Source organism: Petromyzon marinus, chromosome 10 (genome assembly GCF_048934315.1).
Source record: "Petromyzon marinus isolate PM22_M1 ecotype Great Lakes invasive population chromosome 10, UKy_Petmar_22M1.pri1.0, whole genome shotgun sequence".
NCBI lineage: Eukaryota > Metazoa > Chordata > Hyperoartia > Petromyzontiformes > Petromyzontidae > Petromyzon > Petromyzon marinus.
Window position 1 is genome coordinate 3,907,104 of NC_133676.1, and position 23,698 is coordinate 3,930,801.

Sequence of the window (23,698 nt, forward strand, 5' to 3'; positions counted from 1 at the left end):
GATCAGTGGTAGCTGCTGCTGATGATGATGCGATCAGTGGTAGCTGCTGCTGCTGATGATCATGCGATCAGTGGTAGCTGCTGCTGCTGCTGATGATCATGCGATCAGTGGTAGCTGCTGCTGCTGATGATCATGCGATCAGTGGTAGCTGCTGCTGCTGATGATGATCATGCGATCAGTGGTAGCTGCTGAGCCGCACTCGATAGAGGCGCGTGAACGTTTCGCCGCGTAGCCGACGTCGAAACGTTTCTCATGGAGCAATGAGACTCCAGAGCTGACTCATCACGCGTTGTTTTCCTGCGCGTGAGGACAGCGGCAGGGGTTGTTCAGGCGCCAGGTGCCAATGTCGAGGTCTGTTTGGCCACGACGAGAGGGCTTTGAGAAAGAGAGAGAGAGTTCGTGTCGTTTTGCTGTTCCTCCTCCTCCGTCGAAGGAGCGCAGGCTACAGTGGGTTTACTGTGTGGTTCGTAGTGTGGAGGTTGCATGGCCACAATCGCGGCACTGTTGGTTGTCCTTAATGTCCCATCTATGCTGGGATGTGCATTCTGATTAACAGTGGCGAGCTGATGATGATAATTGTCTCTAATTAGATAAAATCCGTCACATGCGGGATGATTTGACACAAATTAATTAACTGCATCTTAAATAAATGTATTCATATATAAAAAACACGTGATAACATACTGTACATACTTGAATCTGCCGATGGTTTTTCGAGTCGTACCACTTGCCGTTTGGTACGACGTCCGACGTTTCGCTCCACGTGCTTGAGTGGCGGGCTTTCTTCGTGGACTGAATTAGGGGGTCGCCTACTCACCGTAGAAGCTTGCGCAGTCATGGAGCGAAACGTCGGACACCCAATCGAATCACACGACGGTACAACCCGAAAACACGTGGCGTGTTGACCCTCGTAGCGAGGACAGATAAAACAAACAAAAAAATTGTCAAGTACGCAAACATTTTGCTTCCGTCCAATCGATTTATCCAAAACACGCGATCGTCAGAAAAATGGCCTCGGCATAGGAAACAAAGATCGAGGATCCCGGTGAGAGTCACCTCCTGCGGAGCGGCCGGGGCTTAAGGAACACCGCGACGAGAGCTGTACCTGGGATACCGCGATTTCGGGGTCGACCGCCTCGGGGCCCCGCGCTTTGGGGTGGGTGGCGCGCTTCGACGCTGCCGTGTGAGGTGTGTGGGATTCACGGCCCTGACCGTGATACATTCTCACGGGGCCCCGGGTTTCCACTCGTTGAGCTCCTTCAGAGAGGGAGAATGAACGACACTGACGATGCAGAGACCATCCGCGAACACCAAGCGCGCAGCCATGTTCATTACATTCATCAAGGTGGCTTGCTGATGAGTGCAGAGAGCACAAAACCGGCCCAAGCGCTCTGACGCACGATAACAGATATAATTATTGTTGTTTCATCTGCCGCAAAGCGTAGTTTAGTTTCCCCCCACCCCAACCCACCACGCTCCAGCCGTTCCTGGGCACGCGGTCCGCTGCAGTGCAGTGGACACAAAGACAAAGGTCCCCCGTCGGTGGCCAGCACCACGCCCGACCGCCTTTGTCTCCCCAGCGTCGATATTTACACACCGCAGCAGGTACTCATTTCAGGCTGAGTCGACCTAGGGGAGGCCCAAGACCGGTTCAGATAATCGCCACCACTGGTGTTGACCGTGAGAGGGAATAGAACTCGAGTCGCAGGCGTTCGTTGTGCAGGGCGCTAACCGCTACACGACCGCTCCCCACATCACACACGGTGAACAAAACAAAGATACAGACACACCACGAGATAAGACAAAGATGCCCCACGTAGCCCTTAACAGACTGCTGGGGGCAAGTGCTGTCAGTGAGCGCCTACTAAAGCTGGCAACTGCACGCGGAGCGGGCGGTAGTGGCCAGGACCCCGCGCGCTCGGCCGCCTTTGTCTCCCCAGCGTTGACGTTTGACCGCACCGCGTCAGGAACTCGTTCAAGGCTGAGCCGACCAAACACGAGGCTCCGAATAGGTTCAGCTACCATTCGTTATCCGTGGCCGGGAATCGAACTGGGGTCGCAGGGGTTTTAGCGCATCGCGAGAACGACGACGTCACCGACTACCGCCCCCCCCCCCCCACTCTTGGGGCAGGTGCTGTTAGCGAGCACCTATTAAGGCCACCGCTCACCCACGTGCACACTTTTCGTGCCGAAGGTTGACGAGCCACGCGATGGTGGTACCACGCGACTGCAACACAAAGCAATGAAGGGAACACCTCGTTCCGTTCATTCATCGCCATCGTAATACAGGCGGGAAGTCCCCATACCACTTTACCTACAGTGAGGGAAAAAAAGTATTTGATCCCCTGCTGATTTTGTACGTTTGCCCACTGACAAAGAAATTATCAGTCTATAATTTTAATGATAGGTTTATTTGAACAGTGAGAGACAGAAAAACAACAACAAAATCCAGGAAAACGCATGTCATAACTGTTATAAATTGATTTGCATTTTAATGAGGGAAATAAGTATTTTAACCCTCTGCAAAACATGATTTAGTACTTGGTGGCAAAACCCTTGTTGGCAATCACAGAGGTCAGACGTTTCTTGTAGTTGGCCACAAGGTTTGTACACATCTCAGGAGGGATTTTGTCCCACACTTCTTTGCAGATCTTCTCCAAGTCATTAAGGTTTCGAGGCTGACGTTTGGCAACTCGAACCTTCAGCTCCCTCCACATATTTTCTATGGGATTAATATCTGGAGACTGGCTAGGCCACTCCAGGACCTTAATGTGCTTCTTTTTGAACCACTCATTTGTTGCCTTGGCCGTGTGTTTTGGGTCATTGTCATGCTGGAATACCCATCCACGACCCACTTTCAATGCCCTGGCTGAGGGAAGGAGGTTCTCACCCAAGATTTGACGGTACATGGCCCCGTCCATCGTCCCTTTGATGCTGTGAAGTTGTCCTGTCCACTTAGCAGAAAAGCACCCCCAAAGCATAATGTTTTCACCTCCATGTTTTACGGTGGGGATGGTGTTCTTGGGGTCATAGGCAGCATTCCTCCTCCTCCAAACACGGCTAGTTGAGTTGATGCCAAAGAGCTCCATTTTGGTCTCATCTGACCACAACACTTTCACCCAGTTGTCCTCTGAATCATTCAGATATTAATTGGCAAACTTCAGACGGGCATGTATATGTGCTCTCTTGAGCAGGGGACCTTGCGGGCGCTGCAGGATTTCAGTCCTTCACGGCGTAGTGTGTTACCAATTGTTTAATTGGTGACTATGGTCCCAGCTGCCTTGGGATCATTGACAAGATCCTCCCGTGTAGTTCTGGGCTGATTCCTCACCGTTCTCATGATCATTGCAACTCCACGAGGTGAGACCTTGCATGGAGCCCCAGGCCGAGGGAGATTGACAGTTCTTTTGTATTTCTTCCATTTGCGAATAATCACACCAACTGTTGTCACCTTCTCACCAAGCTGCATGGCAATGGTCTTGTAGCCCATTCCAGCCTTGTGTAGGTCTACAATCTTGTCCCTGACATCCTTGGAGAGCTCTTTGTTCTTGGCCATGGTGGAGAGTTTGGAATCTGATTGATTGCTTCTGTGGACAAGTGTCTTTTATACAGGTAACAAGCTGAGATTAGGGGCACTCCCTTTAAGAGTGTGCTCCTAATCTCAGCTCGTTACCTGTATAAAAGACACCTGGGAGCCAGAAATATTTCTGATTGAGAGGGGGTCAAATACTTATTTCCCTCATTGACATGCGTTTTTCTGGATTTTTTGTTGTTATTCTGTCTCTCACTGTTCAAATAAACCTACAATTAAAATTATAGACTGATCATTTCTTTTTCAGTGGGTAAACGTACAAAATCAGCAGGGGATCAAATACTTTTTTCACTCACTGTTTAGGAGTCCATAAGAGGTTTTAGGACAGAGGTATGGGGACTTCCCGCCCGCCCTGTGATGGTCTAGCGACCGGGTCCCCGCTGATGCCCGTGCCGTGGGTTCGTCTCCTGCCAAAGGTCACCAAAGGTCACCAAAGGTCACCTTCCACAGCCTTCCCGCACCGAGAAGCCTCTGCCGGGGTCAGATCCAGTCGGGTCCGGTCGGCGTCGTTGGACCGGGCCTGGTCGAGGTGCCAGATCGGGTCGAGTCGAGTTGGGGCCCCGACCAGGTTGGACCGGGTCGGGGCCGACCCCGGCCCGGGTCGGGGCCGGCCCCGGCACGGGTCGGGGATCGCCGTGGTGGCGCCGTGGCCGTGCTACGTCTGCTGCTCGAGGTGCGAGAGCGACTTCTTGACTCGCAGCGCCGTGAGCCGCGCCGCCGCGTTGCCGTACCAGCACTCGCACATGAGGCGGCCCATCGCCCTCAGCGCCTGCACGCAAAGACACAGATCCCCCGTGTAGGCTTGGCAGACCGTCGGGGCAAGGGCTGTGAGCGAGCACCGACTGAGGCCGCGACTGGCGCTCGAAGAGGCGGTGGCGGTGTCGTAGAAACCATCGTAGCGCACACAAAGACAAAGATCCCCCGCGTAGCCTTAACAGAATATTAGGGCGAGTGCTGTTAGCGAACACCTATGAAGGCCGGCACGGCACACGAGGAGGTGGGTGGCCAGCACCACGGCCGGCCGCCTTTGTCTCCCCAATGGCGATGTTTTCACACCGCACCAGGTACTCACTTGAGGCCGAGTCGACCTAGGGGAGGCCCAGGACCGGTTCAAATAATCGTCACTGATGTTCGCCGTGAGCGGGAATTGAACTCGGGTCGCCGGGTTCGTATCTCAGCGCGCTGACCGCTACTCTACGCTACCGCTCCCCACACGCACATTCGCAAAACAACAAAGACCGCTAGTCACCACTAAATGGTGGCCACGTCACCACAGCGCTTGTGCCAGGCTATGTGCACTTTGAGGATCACGCGAAGTGTCGAACGCCCGCTGGCAGGAGGTCTCCGAACGGGTACCGTGGGCTGCTTGACTGAGATGACTGGCAGACAGCACCCACTGTGAGTTCCCTGGGACAGACCCAGATGCCATGCGTGGGTTGACTGACATGTCTCGCTGGAGCACCGCGTACACACATTTACACACATACACCCCTACTCACACATTCATAAACACACCAACGTCAGGGTGGGGGCGGAGTGGGGGGTTGAGCAAGGTTCGTGACCGGGGGTGACCTCAGCCCCCGGCACTCCCCACGCGTCGCGCGGACGAATCTCTGCCCCCCTGAGCGCGCTCATCATTCACGCCTCCTCCTCCTCTCTCTCTCGCTGCCTCAAATGGAGAGAGAGAGAGACAAAAAAGCCGCTGGGCCGCCGCTTTTGATTGCAGCTGCAGAGTGCGATGCGAGCACTTACGCGCACCCGTGCATTATTCATTTGACGCTTAGCGATGGGGGGAGAGAGGGGGGGAAGGTCGAGGACGGCGAATTCCTTGAGAAGGGATCGATTAAAAGGCGCGAGCGACGGACGCGTCGGGAAGGATGGGTGACATCGCGGCCAAGCAGGGCAGCGGTGCGTGAGTGCAGAGGGAGTCGGAGAGACAGTCACGGACTCGCTCGACTGCCTCTCCACACAGGGGTCACCACACGCCGTCATCGCCACGCCGTCATCGCGACGCGCGTGCCGTGGGATCGAACTGCGATGGGGGGGGGGGTGAGGCTTTGACGCGGGCCCCTCACTCACCTCGGAGCTCTGCCAACGGTTGGGGATGTTGGGCCGCAGCCTCTGGTCGCACACCGCGCGCCGCATGTCCTCCACCGACGGGTCCGAGGGGACCGCGTCGTGGTACGGCAACTGGTACTCCTCCGTGATCCCTGCGCGCACCCGGGGGGGGACCGGCGGCCCGCGAGGCAACGAGTAGGAACGATCAGAAATCGGCGATGGCAGGCTGCGTAGATTCAAGGTTTGTGGTTACGAATAGGGATCGTCGGATTATGAGTCAGAGACCAGGGAATGAGACCCAAGGGCGAAAGGTAGAGATAGAGAGAGATTGGAGATTAGGAATATTGTGTTGGGGGTCACGTGTGTGTGTTGAACTTCTTTCACGTAGCCAACTATCATTCACGACGGATCAGAAATTAGCAAAAGGGAACCAGGGATAATGGATCGGGGATTTTAAAAACACGGGCAGGAATCGGGTTTCGGGGATGAGAGAGCAGGGATCGAGAATCAGGGACCAAGCCATGAGAGCTGGGAGGTGGGGTGACTCGGGGTCGGGGTTGGGAGAGTTGGGTTGGGGGTGCTGGGAGTGACGCTGGGCAGGTTTGCACCACGGTGCCCTCACCCCCACTGGAGCAGCGCCGCGCCATCTCCCAGAAGACGAGCCCCAGAGCGTAAATATCCGCGCGCTTGAACGAGTCGAAGTGCCACGTGTTGATGGAGTCGGCGAGCACCTCGGGGGCCATGTACCTGCACGCGCGCACAAGGGGCGGAGCAGCTGTCGAGTCATCGGCAGGCGGTGCAACTGCTGACTGCTGCCCCCCCCCCCCCCCGCTCTGCCCCTCGCTCCCCCCCGCTCCCCCCCCCTCGCAGTACTTCACCACGATGGTCAGGGCAGGTTGGTGAAATTTCGGGGAGTGGAGCTGACCTGGTTCTGAATATCACTCGTACACCAATGTTAACCGCTTGCTGAGAATCAAACTCAAGTGTCCGGGTTAGCAGTGCAAGTGCATTAACCACCAGACCACCGCTCCAGCCTAAATCGTTGTCATCGTCAGCCAAGATCAATCCACCGCTGGATGGAAGGGCGAGCGTCGAGCGAGGCGAGCCCCGCATGCCGCGCCGCCGGCGCTCACCGCTTGGTGCCCGTGCGGCTGCTGGGCGCGATGTCGATGGAGTCCGAGGCGGAGTCGTGGCGCACGGCGAGGCCCAGGTCCGCGATGCAGCACGTGCGGTTGCGCTTCACCAGAATGTTCTTGGACTTGAGGTCACGGTGCGCGATCGCCGGCTTCCCTGGTTGGGTGACCAACAGGCGGAGGCGACTGCGTGAGTCACCGAGTGACGACGAACGACGCGACAGACGGAGAAAGCGACAATCGTGACCGACAAACCAGCGGACAGCGCTGCGGGGTTACAGAGAGGGCCGCAGGGTGGCAGAGAGAGCCACGGAGTGACAGAGAGGGCCACGGGGTGACAGAGAGAGCTACGGGGTGACAGAGAGGGCCACGAGGTGACAGAGAGAGCCACGGGGTGACAGAGAGAGCCACGGAGTGACAGAGATGGCCACAGGCTGACAGAGAGCCACAGGCTGACAGAGCCACAGGCTGACAGAGAGAGCCACAGGCTGACAGAGAGGGCCACAGGCTGACAGAGAGGACCACGGGGTGACAGAGAGGGCCACGAGGTGACAGAGAGAGCCACGGAGTGACAGAGAGGGCCACAGGGTGACAGAGAGGGCCACGAGGTGACAGAGAGGGCCACGAGGTGACAGAGAGGGCCACGGGGTGACAGAGAGGGCCGCAGGCTGACAGAGAGGGCCACAGGCTGACAGAGCCACAGGCTGACAGAGAGGGCCACGGGGTGACAGAAAGAGCCACGGAGTGACAGAGAGAGCCACGGGGTGACAGAGAGGGCCACGAGGTGACAGAGAGGGCCACGGGGTGACAGAGAGGGCCACGGGGTGACAGAGAGAGCCACGGAGTGACAGAGAGGGCCATAGGCTGACAGAGCCACAGGCTGACAGAGCCACAGGCTGACAGAGAGGGCCTCAGACTGACAGAGAGGGCCACGGGGTGACAGGGAGAACCACGGAGTGACAGAGAGAGCCACGAGGTGACAGAGAGAGCCACGGGGTGACAGAGAGGGCCACGGGGTGACAGAGAGAGCCACAGGCTGACAGAGTCACAGGCTGACAGAGAGGGCCACGGGGTGACAGAGAGAGCCACGGGGTGACACAGAGAGCCATGGAGTGACAGAGAGAGCCACGGGGTGACAGAGAGAGCCACAGGCTGACAGAGAGGGCCACGGGGTGACAGAGAGAGCCACGGGGTGACCGAGAGAGCGACGCGGTGACAGAGAGAGCCACGGGGTAACAGAGAGGACCACAGGCTGACAGAGAGGGCCACGGGTGACACAGAGAGCCATGGAGTGACAGAGAGAGCCACGGGGTGACAGAGAGGGCCACGGGGTGACAGAGAGGGCCACGAGGTGACAGAGAGAGACACGGGGTGACAGAGAGGGCCACGGGGTGACAGAGAGAGCCACAGGCTGACAGAGTCACAGGCTGACAGAGAGGGCCACGGGGTGGCAGAGAGGGCCACGGGGTGACAGAGAGAGCCACAGGGTGACAGAGAGAGCCACGGGGTGACAGAGAGAGCCACGGGGTGACAGAGAGGGCCACAGGCTGACAGAGAGAGCCACAGGCTGACAGAGTCACAGGCTGACAGAGAGGGCCACGGGGTGACAGAGAGAGCCACGGGGTGACAGAGAGGGCCGCAGGCTGACAGAGAGAGCCACAGGCTGACAGAGTCACAGGCTGACAGAGAGAGCCACGGGGTGACAGAGAGAGCCACGGAGGGACAGAGCCACAGGCTGACAGAGAGAGGGCCCCGGGGTGACAGAGAGAGCCACGGGGTGACAGAGAGAGCCACGGGGTGACACAGAGAGCCACGGAATGACAGAGCCACAGGCTTACAGAGCCACGGAGTGACAGAGAGGGCCTCGGGTGACAGAGCCACAGGCTGACAGAGATGGCCACAAAAGGTTTCACAGAGCGATCGACAGAGTGATAAAGTGACAATGTTAGAGATAGACCACGATGAGAGTGGCACAGCACGCCTGCTATGGCGAGGATGGTGTGGCGAGCCTGGCCACTCTTGTGTGGTGAGCCTCGCCCGATGACTCCGGTGTGGTGAGCCTGGTGTGGTGAGCCTGTAGGAGGCAGCTCACCCTGCGTGCCCACGATCTCCATGTGCAGGTGCGCCAGGCCGCTGGCTGCGGACTGGGCGAGCGTGATGACCTCCCTCTCGGTCACCGTGGTGCGGTTCAGGAAGTCGAACAGGGAGCCCAGCTCGTGGTAGTCGGACACGAGCCACAGCTGCGTCCACGTGCCGTTGTCTGCGAGGAGGTGGACACGGACAACGTGCGAGCGTGGCGCTGCAGGTTGCGCCTCTTTAAATCCGGGGTCACACCACCGCGCCGCGTCATCGCGATTGTGCTGTTTGGCTCTCCGATGCTCTTTCGCGTTGTGCCCCACGGGGGTGTGTTTTTATTTATTTGTTTAAAGATATTATTCATTTCAGCAGCAAAGTCGCCCCCAATGAGCTACGGACCTTGGTTGCAACCGTGGTGACCATAGGTCAGCGATACAAGCGGCGAGTGTCGGTCGCATACGTGTTGAACTTCTTTCGCACCGTACGTAGCCAACCGTGCTATTCGGAGGTGCGGGGGAAGGGAAACGAAAGACACTTTACATGTTACAGGAATAGAGAACGGGTCTAAAGGGGGGCAAATGTAATTTAACGAAGGGGGGCCGGGGGGGGGGGTTCGGCACGTGGCTGCAGTGCCATAGTCAGATTGTATTTCAAACGGAAGCAGTGGCGGCTCGTGGCTTGGTTTCATTTCGTTGGTGGGGCTCGGGGCGCCGCGCCCGATACCTTTGTTGTCGGCGGCGATGAATCCCAGGATGTGCTCGTGGCGCAGCATCATGGTCTGGTAGATCTCCGTCTCGCGGAACCACGAGCGCTCGTCCCTGGACGAGAAGATCTTGACGGCCACGTGCTCCCCGCTCCACACGCCGCGCCACACCTCGCCGAAGCGGCCCTTGCCGATGGCCTCCTGCAGCACGATGGTGCGCGCGATGGTGCGCTGCACCAGCAGCGGCAGGCCTGGCACGGGCACGGGGTCACCCAGCGGGGTCAAGCCAGCAGGTCACCCACAGGTTACCCAGTGGGGTTACTGAGCGGGGTCACCCAGTGGGGTCAAGCCAGCAGGTCACCCACGGGTCACCCAGTGGGGTCACCGAGCGGGGTCACCCAGTGGGGTCAAGCCAGCAGGTCACCCACGGGTCACCCAGCGGGGTCAACAAGCGGGGTCACCCAGCGGGTCACCCAGCGGGTCACCCACGGGTCACCCACGGGTCACCCAGCAGGTCACCCAGCGGGTTACCCAGCGGGGTCACCCCACGGGTCACCCACGGGTCACCCAGCGGGGTCACCAAGCGGGGTCACCCAGCGGGTCACCCACGGGTCACCCACGGGTCACCCAGCAGGTCACCCAGTGGGTTACCCAGCGGGGTCACCCCACGGGTCACCCACGGGTCACCCAGCGGGTCACCCACGGGTGATCCAGTGGGTCACCCAGCAGGGACAACCCCGCGGGTCACCCAGCGGCTCACCCACGGTTCATCCACGGGTCACCCAGTGGGGTCAACCCCACGTCACGCAGTGGGCTCACCCAGCAGGTCACCCACGAGTCACCTAGCGAGGTCAACCCCACGGCGCAGTGGACACACATCCATCCAACCTCGCCCTCCTTCACCCTCTTCTTGTCGTGTAAGGTTGCATGGGGAAGTTGATCAGTAATGTGGATATGTTGATGTCAAGGTTAATAGGTGAGCTCGTGCATGGCTTCAGGGTTACACCCACAGACTCACATAGAGAACTCATAGGCTCACATAGAGAACACATATACTCATCACGTAGAGAACCCATAGGCTCACATAGAGACAATAAATGCGTATAGAGACCCATATACTCACATAGAGACCCATAGATCAGCGGCGTGGCTGTGTGGCCCACAGCATTAGATATACACTCAGGTCTGCGGGCACTAAAAATAGCAATGATTTTCAGCAATGGATTATTGAACCTATCTGTGCGGAGTTTTAATTGTTATCCCCAAATGCACGTCGAGTTACTTTGGTTAATCCGGTTTCCTCGCACGTGTGAAATCGATTTGACCCAACGCCCCCGATCAGTGCAGGATCCTCCTGAGAAATAATCGTGGAATTCGCTGACGCTTTCCCTGATAAAACATGACTCGCGTTGCTGTTAATTTTGTTTCATTTGCTACTTTTTTTTCTCCCAAAGTGGACTTCCAGCTGTGCCTTATCAGCCGTCACTGTGGCAGGAGGGACAACGTCACCTGTCGTAACCCTGGCGGCGAGCGGACAGCCCCGTGTGAGTTACCGGTCCGGGACAATCGTGGAGCCACGTCCAGTGACCTTCTCCACCCTACAAGTTGTGTTCGCTGCATCCCAGTGAAAGTGTATTTTTAATCTTAGAGCCAGAAGGTACTAAAGGAACGTCCCTGATCTTGTGCCCACAGTTCTTTTCTGACTGTGCAGCCGTGGTTATGTAACGAGACGAGGAATCGGTCCTCTTCTCAGAACTGGCATCGCCAGCTCCTCATTCGAGAATGACCTTAGATTTCTGAGCGGCTACTTTGTTGTCACTTTCAACAGGGCTGCAAGCTTTGCCAGATGAAGTGACAAACGTTTGTTTTGGTGTGGATTAATTCGTGGCCGCGAGTAGCCAGGTTTATTTATGCCAGGTTTGTTTAGGCCAGGTTTGTTTAAACCAGGTTTGTTTAAACCAGGTTTGTTTAAACCAGGATTGTTTAAACCAGGTTTGTTTAAACCAGGATTGTTTAAACCAGGTTTGTTTAAACCAGGATTGTTTAAACCAGGTTTGTTTAAACCAGGATTGTTTAAACCAGGTTTGTTTAAACCAGGATTGTTTAAACCAGGTTTGTTTAAACCAGGATTGTTTAAACCAGGTTTGTTTAAACCAGGATTGTTTAAACCAGGTTTGTTTAAACCAGGATTGTTTAAACCAGGTTTGTTTAAACCAGGATTATTTAAACCAGGTTTGTTTAAACCAGGATTGTTTAAACCAGGTTTGTTTAAACCAGGATTGTTTAAACCAGGTTTGTTTAAACCAGGATTGTTTAAACCAGGTTTGTTTAAACCAGGATTGTTTAAACCAGGTTTATTTAAACCAGGATTGTTTAAACCAGGTTTATTTAAACCAGGATTGTTTAAACCAGGTTTGTTTAAGCTAGGTTTGTTTAATCCAGGATTGTTTAAGCCAGGTTTGTTTAAACCAGGTTTGTTTAAACCAGGTTTGTTTAAACCAGGTTTGTTTAAACCAGGTTTGTTTAAACCAGGATTGTTTAAGCCAGGTTTGTTTAAACCAGGTTTGTTTAAGCCAGGTTTGTTTAAACCAGGATTGTTTAAACCAGGTTTGTTTAAACCAGGATTGTTTAAACCAGGATTGTTTAAACCAGTTTTGTTTAAACCAGGATTGTTTAAACCAGTTTTGTTTAAACCAGGATTATTTAAACCAGGATTATTTAAACCAGGTTTGTTTAAACCAGGATTATTTAAACCAGGTTTGTTTAAACCAGGTTTGTTTAATCCAGGTTTGTTTAAACCAGGATTGTTTAAACCAGGTTTGAGTGACACGTCGTTGGCTTTCACTGTCGATGTTATTCATAAAGACGGTTATTGGGTTAGATCGCGTAAAAAATATAAATTCTGGCAAATCGCCCGATAAAAGCCGGTTGTAATCATCAACGACACATTCATTTTCACGCGATCTAACCCAAAATAACCTTTATTGTGAAGAATCCAGGTTTAATCACTCAGAGGCGGCTCACACCACAATCCGAACCCAGCATCTCAGCGGCGCTGGCTCAGATTACTCTGAACCACGGCCATCATGACCAGACTCGCTTGAAAGAGAACTGCATAGCGTGAGCAGTTATCTAAAGAAGCCTCCTCCGACTCTCGTTTTGTTTGGTGCAACACCGCGCTCCGTCCGCCAGGTGACGCCACTATTCGCGGCTGCAACGAGCCACGTGGTGAAGCAAACGTCATTGTCGTCATTCTTCTCGGCCCGTCGTTTATTTGGCCAGAGCGGAGAACTTCACGGAGAAGGGAAATCCGAGCAGACCGTCCCCCATGCGATAATAGGTCAAAGAAAATACGCAATCTCCACTCTACCTCTCAGCCTAATTATCGGATTTCCGGACCAATGATTATATCAAGCAGCGTTTGTTAACGCAAGCACAACCCTCTGGACCGGTTTCGAACGCCTGGGTCCCATCAGCAGTGTCGGGCTTGCTAACCAAATGTCGCCAGATGAGCAGATGGTATAACCACTCATACTTTTATTTTTTTCAGGTAAGGCCCACTCAGCTACATGGCCCTTTTTCCAGAAGCGACCTGGCCACAAATGATATCTCAACAAAGTGGCTTTTCACGTGTAAATGTACAGCAACCTAATACTCTAAATGCGCGTTTCTAAATGTGGAAGGAAAAACCAGACGACTCAGAGAAAAATCCACGCCACCTCGGGGAGAACACGCAAACTCCAAATACACAGGCGTCGGGATCGAACCCACGACCTCCTGTATACCGGACGAGGTAGTTAACATCTCCTAGCCACCGCAGAGTAGGAGTGCGCCACACGGAATGTGGGGTCCCATTAGAATAGTAGGATGAGTAACGTCACAATCGTGGGCGCTTCCGGGATGTGCCGCGTGAGGCTCCGGCGGGGGTGGTGTGAGCAGCGGGGGCGGTGCGGGGTGGGTACCAGATCCAGACCCGGTCGTTCCCGAGTCGTAGAGGTCCCGGATGCTGACCCCGTCCAGGATGTACGCCTGACCCAGGGCCTGCTCCTTGTTAGCCCGGGGGCCGCCCTGCAGCCTGCCCACGGCGAGGGGGCCCTCCTGACTCCCCCAGCCACGCAGCACGCGGAGCCCCGCGGCCGAGAGGCACGCGAAGAGCACCGTGAGCGCGGAGGCGACCATCACCACGTGGAGGTGGCCCCACAGCGGCGCCGGGCCCGGGGACAGAGTCGGGCCCACTGGGGGTGTCAGCATCATCGTTAGCATCATCAGCAGCAACAGTAGCAGCATCACAAGTATCATCAGCAGCAGTATCATCAGCAGTATCAGCGTCACCATCATCACCATCAGCATCATCAGCAGCAGTATCAGTGTCATCAGCATCATCGTCAGCATCATCAGAAGCATTGTCATTATCAGCATCATCTTCAGCATCATCAGCAACAGTATCAGTGTCATCATCAATATCATTATCAACAGCAGTATCATCAACAGCAGTATCAGCATCATCATCAGCATCATCATCATCATGAGTATCACCTTCAGCATCATGAGCATCATCAGCCTAATCATCAGCATCATGAGTATCGGCATCATCAGCAGCATCAGCAGCATCAGCAGCAGTATCAGCGTATCAATCACCATGTTGTAATCACAGTTATCGTCATCATCACGACAATGCCAATATCCACTCCCTATGTAATTACTGTCATCATTATCATCATCACAGACGCGTTCTTCATCATCATCCATCCATTATTTATCATCGGACATTATCAGGCACTAACATCATTAAAAAAACATCAAATCATTATCCGGGCGCTCCGGTTTCCTCCCACTCGTATAATCAACAACTCATCATTATTTGGCTGAAAACATAACTTCGAATAAAATCCCGAATAAGTTAATAAAAATCGAGCCACTGTCATCCATCTCCATCGTCACCGTCATCCAGGGTGGTTCCTGATCTCATATCCGAGGGAGGCGTCATCGTCACAGAGGGCTCAGTGGGGCGTTACGAGAGAGGGGCACATTTGCCCCGGCCTCCAAAAACACCTTTGGTGGCTTCATCACCATCAAAGACAAATACCCCCCGTAAAGCTTTAACAGACTTTTTGGGGCAAGTGCTGTTAGCGAGCACCCATTTATTACCAGCGCCACTTCGTGATGTCGAGTCGCGCGCGTGTGTGGCGTGTGATATCTGTATGTACGTTGCGCTTCCTTCGCACCGTACGTAGCCAACCGTGCTGATGGGAGGTGTGTGAAAGCCCACAATGTTACACAACGCGACACAATGTGACACATTATTACATGTGTGCATGCAGCCAGAGCTCGAGTGCGTCCGTGTGCCTTTGATTTGTGTGTCTATACATCTGTGTGTGTGTCTGTGTCTATACATATGTGTGTGTCTGTCTATACATCTGTGTGTGTGTCTGTGTCTATACATCTGTGTGTGTCTGTGTCTATACATCTGTGTGTGTGTCTATACATCTGTGTGTGTGTCTATACATATGTGTGTGTCTGTGTCTATACATCTGTGTGTGTGTCTGTGTCTATACATCTGTGTGTGTCTGTGTCTATACATCTGTGTGTGTATGTCTATACATCTGTGTGTGTCTGTGTCTATACATCTGTGTGTGTCTGTGTCTATACATCTGTGTGTGTGTCTATACATCTGTGTGTGTATCTATACATCTGTGTGTGTCTGTCTATACATCTGTGTGTGTCTGTGTCTATACATCTGTGTGTGTGTCTATACATCTGTGTGTGTGTCTGTGTCTATACATCTGTGTGTATGTCTGTGTCTATACATCTGTGTATGTCTGTGTCTATACATCTGTGTGTGTCTGTGTCTATACATCTGTGTGTGTGTCTGTGTCTATACATCTGTGTGTGTGTCTGTGTCTATACAGCTGTGTGTCTGTGTCTATACATCTGTGGGTGTCTGTGTCTATACATCTGTGTGTGTGTCTATACATATGTGTGTGTGTCTGTGTCTATACATCTGTGTGTGTGTCTGTGTCTATACATCTGTGTGTCTGTGTCTATACACCTGTGTGTGTGTGTCTATACATCTGTGTGTGTGTCTATACATATGTGTGTGTCTGTGTCTATACATCTGTGTGTGTGTCTGTGTCTATACATCTGTGTGTCTGTGTCTATACATCTGTGTGTGTCTGTGTCTATACATCTGTGTGTGTGTCTATACATATGTGTGTGCGTCTGTGTCTATACACAGACAAAACAACCCGACAAAACAACCAACTACCTCCTCGCGGTGCCGGACGGGCAACTCTGTCGTGGACAGTGCTGTGGGGGGAGATCCAATTTTGATTGGCTCCTCCCCTCATGGCATATGTGTCCACCACAGGGGCTAAACGGGGGCTCTGGACGGGTGCGAGGGGCTGGTAACCCCTCCACCTTCAATTAACTACCACGAAACCACGAGTTAAACTGAAATATGTAACTAATAAGCTTGTGCCGGAGGCCCCGGGGAGCCAGGCGTCTATGACGTCTCCTGGCCAAACCCCAATTGGCGGAGCCAGGAGATTGAATATCCACCCTCGGGGCTCCTCCAGAAACAACGAAAAGCCACTACGGGTGGCCACGTGGAATGTTCGAACGCTCACTGCGGAGGAGAAGCTGCCACTCCTCTGTCCGGAGCTGGACCGGTACCGCCTGGATCTATGCGGCATTCAGGAGGTCCGGTGGACCGGCTCTGGCTCCTGCCACCATGAGGGGTGGACAGTCCTCTACTCGGGGCAGCAGACTGCCAAACAACAGGGTGTTGCTCTTCTTTTGAACAAAAGAATGAAGGGGGTGTGGGAGCGTGGCGGTGAGGTGTGGGAAGCTGTAAGCCCCAGGCTACTTTAGGCTCGCCTTCCCATCAACCGGAGGCAAGGAATGGTGGTCGTGGTTACTTATGCCCCCACCGAAGATGAACATCCGTGGAGGGATGCAGGCAAAGCCCATGAGTCAGATGCCTTCTATGACCTCCTGTCACAGGTGCTGGCTAAAGTGGCCCCTCTGGATAGAGTCATCATGTTGGGTGACTTCAATGCCCGAGTTGGTCATGATGTTGGCACCTGATCTGGAGTGATTGGAGGGCATGGGCCAGATCAGCTCAATAACAACGGTAGGAGGCTGCTAGATTTTTGTCTAGCCCATGGGCTTGTAATTACCAACACGCTGTTCCGGCATCGGCGCATCCACACAACATCATGGATGCATGCCGGGTCCAAGTAAGAACATCTGCTGGACTGCATAGTGACGGACCAGTGGATGCGAGCTCATGTCCTTGACACCAGGACCTACCGTGGAGCTGATCTGCCCTCTGACCATCGACTAGTCACCTGTAAGATGCGCCTGCCATTCTTCCACTCCGGTGGTGGGTGTACACCCAGGACCCCATTCCAACCTAAAGTGGCCTGGTCTCAGTTATCTGATGAAAGTTGCAAGCGAGAATTTCATCATCGCTTGCGGCTGGGATTGGCATCGTCCCCGACTCCTCCGGATGTCGAGGGTAAATGGGCGAGGTTTAGGACTGTGACTCATGCAGCTGCAATGGCTGCTTTGGGTACGCGATCCAGACCTCCCAAGAGACCCTGGCTGACAGAGGAGGTGTTCAGGATGGTTGAGAAAAAGCGACAGGCCCACTGTCATCGGCTACAGAATCCCACGTCAGAGAATGAGGAGGCTTACCGCAGCCTTCGCTCGGAGGTTCGGAGAGCCGTGAGGCGCTGCAAGGATGGGTGGTGGTCGCGGGTTGCTGAGGAGATGGAGTCTGCCTCAGTGGCCCGTGATCACAAATCTCCATTTAACTCCATCAAAAAAGTAACCTGCAGCGTCACACCTATTACCATCATTATGGGAAAAAAACGGTGATCCAATCTCCGACCCCCAGGAACAGGTTTGCAGATTTGCTGAGTATTTCTGTGAGGTCCTGAGGGAGGGAAAATCCCTCAGCCAGGAAAACATCGTGGCACAAAGTGAGGATGACCCTGCTGAGGCTGCGGTACCTCAAATATTGGAAGAAGTCACCCCCTGTGAGTGGCTGGCTGAGGTGCCATCTGTTGAGGAAGTACTGAGGGCGATCCGGAGTCTAAGACCAGGAAAGGCAGCGGGCAGAGATTATCTCCCAAGCGAAATGCTGAGGGAGGGTGGCGTTTATGCACAGACTGCCCTATATGACATCATAACAACAGTCTGGACCACTGGACGGGTTCCGCAGGATTGGAAGGCTGCCCTGGTGGTCCCCCTCTTTAAGAAGGGGGACCGCACAGACTGTAACAACTACAGGGGCATCTCACTCCTCATTGTGCCGGGAAAGTTCCTGGCAAGGATTATTCAACATCGCCTTGCCAGGCACGCTGAGGAGAGGCTTGCAGAGCCCCAATGCGGTTTCAGGAAAGGGCGGTCCTACACAGATGCCATATTTTCTGTCCGTCTGCTACAGCAGAGGTGTAGGGAATTCCAACAAGACCTACATCTCTGCTTTGTTGACCTGGTCAAGGCCTATGATACCATCAGTAGGCCTGGGCTCTGGGTTGTTCTTCGTGCTTTTGGAGTACCTGAACCTCTGCTCACGATCATTAAGGACCTTGATGATGGTGAGCGGGCCCGGGTAAAACTACGTGGCCGGGAGTCAGAGCCATTCCCTGTACATTTTGGGGTGCGAAAGGGATGTCCTCTGGCTCCCACATTATTTAACATCTATTTTGACCACGTAGTTCGTGAAACCTTCAATAGCTGTACCGGGGGAATCTCCATATGGTACAGATATAATGGGAGGCTGATCGATGCCCAGGTGCGGTAAAGGGATGGCTCCCTATTGTTCAACCACGTTATGTATGCTGATGATTTGGTAATAGCTGCTCATTCAGAGGAGGAGTTGGAGATGCTGCTGCTGAGACTGGAGTGTGCCACTAAGAGGTGGGGCCTTACCATCAGCCCCACCAAAACTAAGCACCTGCCTGGGTATTTTGTACCATCGGACACTCCACCCCCACAACTCCCAATCGGTGATGGGGCAGTTGTGGAGAGAGTGGAGAGTTTCCCATACCTGGGCAGTGTGCTTATGACCGGCTCCAGTTTAACAGCAGAGGTCTCACTCCGAATCAGTCGAGCGGCAATATCTTTGCATCGGTTGCGTAACGCTGTGTGGAAGCTACCTGGTCTGTCGCTCCGCACTAAGCTTCAGGTCTTCTCGGCCACGGTCATTCCCTCCCTTCTCTACGCTTGCGAAACGTGGACCCCCCTAATGGAACATCTTCGCCGGTTAGAAACATTTAGGCTGGCCTGCCTACGATCCATCCTGGGTTTAACCAGACTGGATTGTGTGAGGAGCTCACAAATCCGTGAAAGATATGGACAAGGTCGCATCGGTGAGCTCCTCCGGCATGCCCAGCCACCGCATGCCGAAACAGCTTTTGTTCGGCCGGATTGAGGGGGCTAAACGGGCGCGGCACGGGCTAGAGAAGAGATGGAGTGATGCGGTACAGGAGGACGTGGAGCTGAGTGGACTTGCCGATGACTGGTACCAGCGGTGTCAAGATCGGCCTCTGTGGAGGAGGCTCGTGAAGGAAGCTACTAGGCAGTTGGAGCTAGTCGCCCTCCAACAACAACGGAGGGCGGAGGAACGACGCTCACAACAACGAGCGGAGCGCCGGGTGGCTGAAGCACAACGGGTTGGCACAGGAGGGGGCACAGGTGGTGCACCAGCCAGTCATCTCAGTCATCTCAGTCAGTCGACCCGTGGCACCTGGGCCTGCCCCGTGACCTCCTGCCAGCGGGCGTTCGACACTTCACGTGGCCTCAGGGTGCACATATCCTGGCACAAGCGTCGTGGTGACGTCACCGCCACTTAGTGGCGAATGGCGGTTGTTGTGTGTGTCTGTGTCTATACATCTGTGTGTGTATATGTCTATACATCTGTGTGTGTATCTGTGTCTATACATCTGTGTGTGTCTGTGTCTATATATCTGTGTGTGTGTCTGTGTCTATACATCTGTGTGTGTGCCTGTGTCTATACATCTGTGTGTGTCTGTGTCAATACAGGCCTTCATAGGTGCTCGCTAACAGCACTTGCCCCAACAGTATGTTAAGGCTATACGGGGGATCGTTATCGATGTGAGGAGCGGTAGTGTAGCGGTTAGCACGCTGTGCTATGAACGCGAGTTCGATTCCCGCTCACCAGTCCTGGGCCTCCCCTAGGTCGACTCAGCCTCAAATGAGTACCTAGTGCGGTGTGTAAAAACAGCGCTACTGGGGAGACAAAGGCGGTCGGTTGTGGTGCTGGCCACCCACCCCCACGTGTGCCGTGCCGGCCTTCGTAGGCGCTCGCTAACGGCACTTGCCCCCACAGTCTGTTCGGGCTGTTAAGGGGGATCTTTGTTTCTGTCCGCGTTTTCGCGTGGGGAGCGGTGGCGCAGTGGGGTGGGTGATGGGTGGCCACGACTGCCCGCTCAGCTCACCGCTGCTGGCGGGCGGCGCGATGTCCACGCTGTTGCAGAAGTCCGTGTCGCAGCAGAGCGTCTCGTAGAACTGCACGGAGCGCAGGCAGAAGAAGGGGCGGTGCGGAGGCTGCAGGTTGCGCAGCGAGACGCACACTCGCTCGTGCACCACGGAGCCGTTCTCCAGACGCGTGGCCGAGGCGAGGCACAGGCCGTCCGTGTCGCAGGTGTAGTTGGTGCGGGCGCAGCGCAGGCACACGCAGCGGAGAGCTGGGGGTGGCACGGGGGAGAAGGATGTGGGGAAGGGCCCAAAGGTGGAGGCTTCGACGTTGTCGTTGTTGTTGTTGTTGTGATGCTAAGTGGTGGAAGTGGTGGCGTTAACACGATGGCAAAGATTGTGATGAGATAATGATGACGGCAATAAGCCACGGGTGATTACGATGACAGTGATTTGATGGTGATAATGATGGTGATTCATAATTAATTGTTGAGGACAAATCGCGTGAACAAAATGCGTGTCGTACATACTCCTCCACAATTGCCTCATCATACTGGCGGTAACTGCCAGCGAAACGTCGGACTACCGAATTGGTGACAGTGTGTGGAACGTTTTCCAATTCAAAAATAACTGATTTGGCCACGTTTCTCCACGTGACAACTTTATTAATCGACTGCGTCGGGTGGAGGAGGCCGTGCCACACGAATTTTACCTCCGCGGACTGACCCAAAAATCAACAATGAATCATCATCCTCATCGCTGCTATCATGAAATCACCGTCACCCTTATCACCGGTGGATTATTGGAGTCATCACAAGTTAATCGCGACCTTCGTCAATGTGCTGCCAACACCACCACCATCACCACCACAACAATCATAACGACAACGACGCCCTTTAATCAACACGAGGAAGTTTGACCAAGCGGCAAAGGGGAGTTTGCGGGGGGCATTTTAATATTTGTATATTTGTCCAATTCAATTCGTGAGTGCCAGGTGTGTGGGGGGGGGGGGGTCTCACTCCCTTCTAACCCCACCCCCTCTTGCCCCCACTCCCGTGCCCTACATGACCCACGCACTCCCTCGACAACCCAGTGACCCCCTAGCTCGCCTACCGCCACCCGTTTCGTGCCAGCCACGCCACCCAACTCCACTCATCCCGCACCCTTCCCCCCAGGGAGTGTCGCCGCCTCGCTGCGCCACAACGCGAAACAAGACCACGCGATAGGACACAACGCGACTCAGTGACACAATGCCACGCGATGTGACACAATGCGACACAATGACACAATGTCACACAATGTTACACAACGCGACACAATGTGACACATTATTACACATTGCGCAGCTTCAAAACAATGACCGCCATGCACACCCAGTCGGCAGGGTTGCGTGGATGCAGCCAAAGTTCGAGTGCGTCTGCATATGTCTTTGATTTGTGTGTCTGTACATCTGTGTGGACCTGTGCTGTGTGTGCGTCTGTGTCTATGTGCGCAGCGGGAGTGTAGCGGTTAACGCGCTGCGCTAGGAACCCGGCGACGCGAGTTCGATTCTCGCCCACCAGTCCTGGGACTCCCCTAGGTCGACTCAGCCTCAAATCAGTACCTGGAGGTCGAGTGTGTCCGTCTTTGATTTGTGTGTCTGTACGTCTGTCTGTGTCTATGTACGGTGAGCGGTGGCGCAGTGGTTGGCGCGCCGCATTACGAACCCAGCGACCCGAATTCGATTCCCGCGTATAACCAATAACAGTGGAGAAAGTTGTAACCGGCTCTGTGCGCCTCTCCTGGGTCGACTCAGCCGTGAATGGGTACCTGGTGCGGTGCGTAAACATCCCCGCTGAGGTGGTAAGGCGGCCGGGCGCGGTGCTGGCCACCCACCCCCTCGTGTGCCGTGCCGGACTCTAAAATGCTGTGCTCGCTAACAGGTCCCATCTATCCTGCACGAGCTCTCGAATGTGGTGGATCTTGGCCTTTGCTCTGTGTTGTCCGCGAGCCTCCGCGACAGCTGAGGCCTGTGGATTAGGCAAGCTCGCTCGTTTCTGAGCGCTAAAACAACCGTCCCATTTGAGGCCGAGAACATCTGTAACTCATCGATAGGAGGCGGCGGCGGTGGGGGGGGGGGGGTGTTAGGGGTTACGCGATCTCGTTTAGAACAAGTGAGCGTCAATGCGCAACAAGAAGATCTGGCTTCCGAGAATAGCTGTGAATTTGGTCAGCGTCAACAACAACAACATCGACGCCCGACTTGGGGAGCCGTAGTTGCCGTTGACTGGCAAGGCGGTCCGTGCGTGCCCGATGATGAGTCGAGGTGGAAGACACCGGGACAGACACCTGCCGTTGCGTCAAGTGAGGGATGCAGATGCGACGACCCAGAGCTGGAGTCTTGCCCAGCTCATCACGTGGCCACACGGGATGCCACTCGTGCCTCGACACACACACACGCGCGTGTTTAAGGCTGAGGTCGACCTAGGGGAAGCTCAGGACCGGTTCAGATAATCGCTATTACTGGTGTTGGCCGTGAGCGTAAATAGAACTCGGGTAAAGGGGTTCGTAGCGCAGCGGTACACACACCACTGCGTCCAACTCACTGCACTCTCACGCAAAAAGACAAAGACACCCCAATAGCCTTAACAGACTCCTGGGGCAAGTGCTGTTAGCGAGCATCTGTGAAGGCCGGCACGGCACGCGAGGGGATAAATGGCCAACACCACGCCCGGCCGCCTTTGCCTCCCTATTGGTGATGTTTACACACCGCACCATGTACTCATTAAACGCTGGTGTTTTCCGTGAGCGAAACGCGAACTTAGGTCTCCGTTTTCGAAGCGCAGCATTCTACAAACCCGGTTAGCTCCACTGCTACACTGCCCCTCCACACACACGCACGCACAACGACAGACGCCGGTACGCACTCACGGCATTCATATCGCAGTGGCCATCAAAGTCCCAAGTTCGAATCCTGTCACCGGTCCGGGACTGCGCGGTGATCTATCCACGAGCAGGGGAGGCGAACTGGGTCCCTGAGACCGCTCCGCGTTCCGTGCGGTAAGCACAGCGAGTTGCGCGACCACAGGGCGAGCGCAACGCGACATCCAACTTCACCGTGACGAGAGACCCCACGCCGATTGCGCTTTCGCCCGTCCCCGACGCCGACTCTCTGGACACTCACTGCACCTGTGACGCTCTTTGGCGTCATCGCGAGCAGCAGCAGCAGCAGCGGCAGCAGCAGCGGGAGGAGGAGGAGGAGAAAGGCGACGTGACGGTGGCCCCGGGAGGAAGTCGCCATCCCGATGGAGAGAGGCGACGAGTGGCCTCTGGCCTAGAGAGCGAAGCGGCGATGGGTGCCGCGTTGCGGCGGTGGTGGCGGTGGTGGAGTTGGGGGAGAGGCGCCCTGCAGGTTCTCTGGGGGCGGCGCGCGCGCGGTCGTGGCAGCTGAATGGCGCGTGCCAAAGCGCCCGGCGCGCCCCGCCCCTCATCCCACCTCGCAACCCCCCCTCCGTGCTCTCTCACTATTAGCGAACATCCCAATCATCTCTCGGATAAAAAAAAAACACAACACAGCACCGCTTTCACCCCTCGCCTGTCTGCCCCGAGCTGGCGTGCTGCCGGTGACACACTCTGAGCCTGGCGCTGCGGCGCAGGGCAATACTTGGTGTTCGATAACAGCGCGTGCGTGCGTGCGCGCGCGTGCGTGCG

General features: G+C 54.9%; 1 protein-coding gene across 1 annotated transcript; it reads right to left on the minus strand.

Annotated features, from left to right (window-relative positions):
- Window positions 1–2,392: 2,392 nt before the first annotated feature.
- Window positions 2,393–23,698, minus strand: LOC116941152 (TGF-beta receptor type-1-like). Its single transcript, XM_076066061.1, has 9 exons — window positions 23,177–23,698; window positions 20,032–20,280; window positions 13,525–13,797; window positions 9,583–9,813; window positions 8,876–9,043; window positions 6,784–6,940; window positions 6,273–6,397; window positions 5,672–5,802; window positions 2,393–4,361 (listed from the first exon to the last, which is right to left on the minus strand). The coding sequence occupies exons 1-9, from the start codon at window positions 23,286–23,288 to the stop codon at window positions 4,248–4,250; spliced, it is 1,560 nt and encodes a 519-aa protein (XP_075922176.1). The 5' UTR covers window positions 23,289–23,698; the 3' UTR covers window positions 2,393–4,247.

What these genes read in the sequence shown, in the direction of transcription:
- LOC116941152 (XM_076066061.1), bottom strand. Translation starts at nt 23,288, where the DNA reads ATGGCGACTTCCTCCCGGGGCCACCGTCACGTCGCCTTTCTCCTCCTC. An exon ending in GACGCCAAAGAGCGTCACAG is followed by an intron (nt 20,281 to 23,176) that starts GTGCAGTGAGTG and finishes TGCCACCCCCAG; the next exon opens with CTCTCCGCTGCGTGTGCCTG. An exon ending in ACCGTTGGCAGAGCTCCGAG is followed by an intron (nt 4,362 to 5,671) that starts GTGAGTGAGGGG and finishes CTTTGCGTGCAG; the next exon opens with GCGCTGAGGGCGATGGGCCG.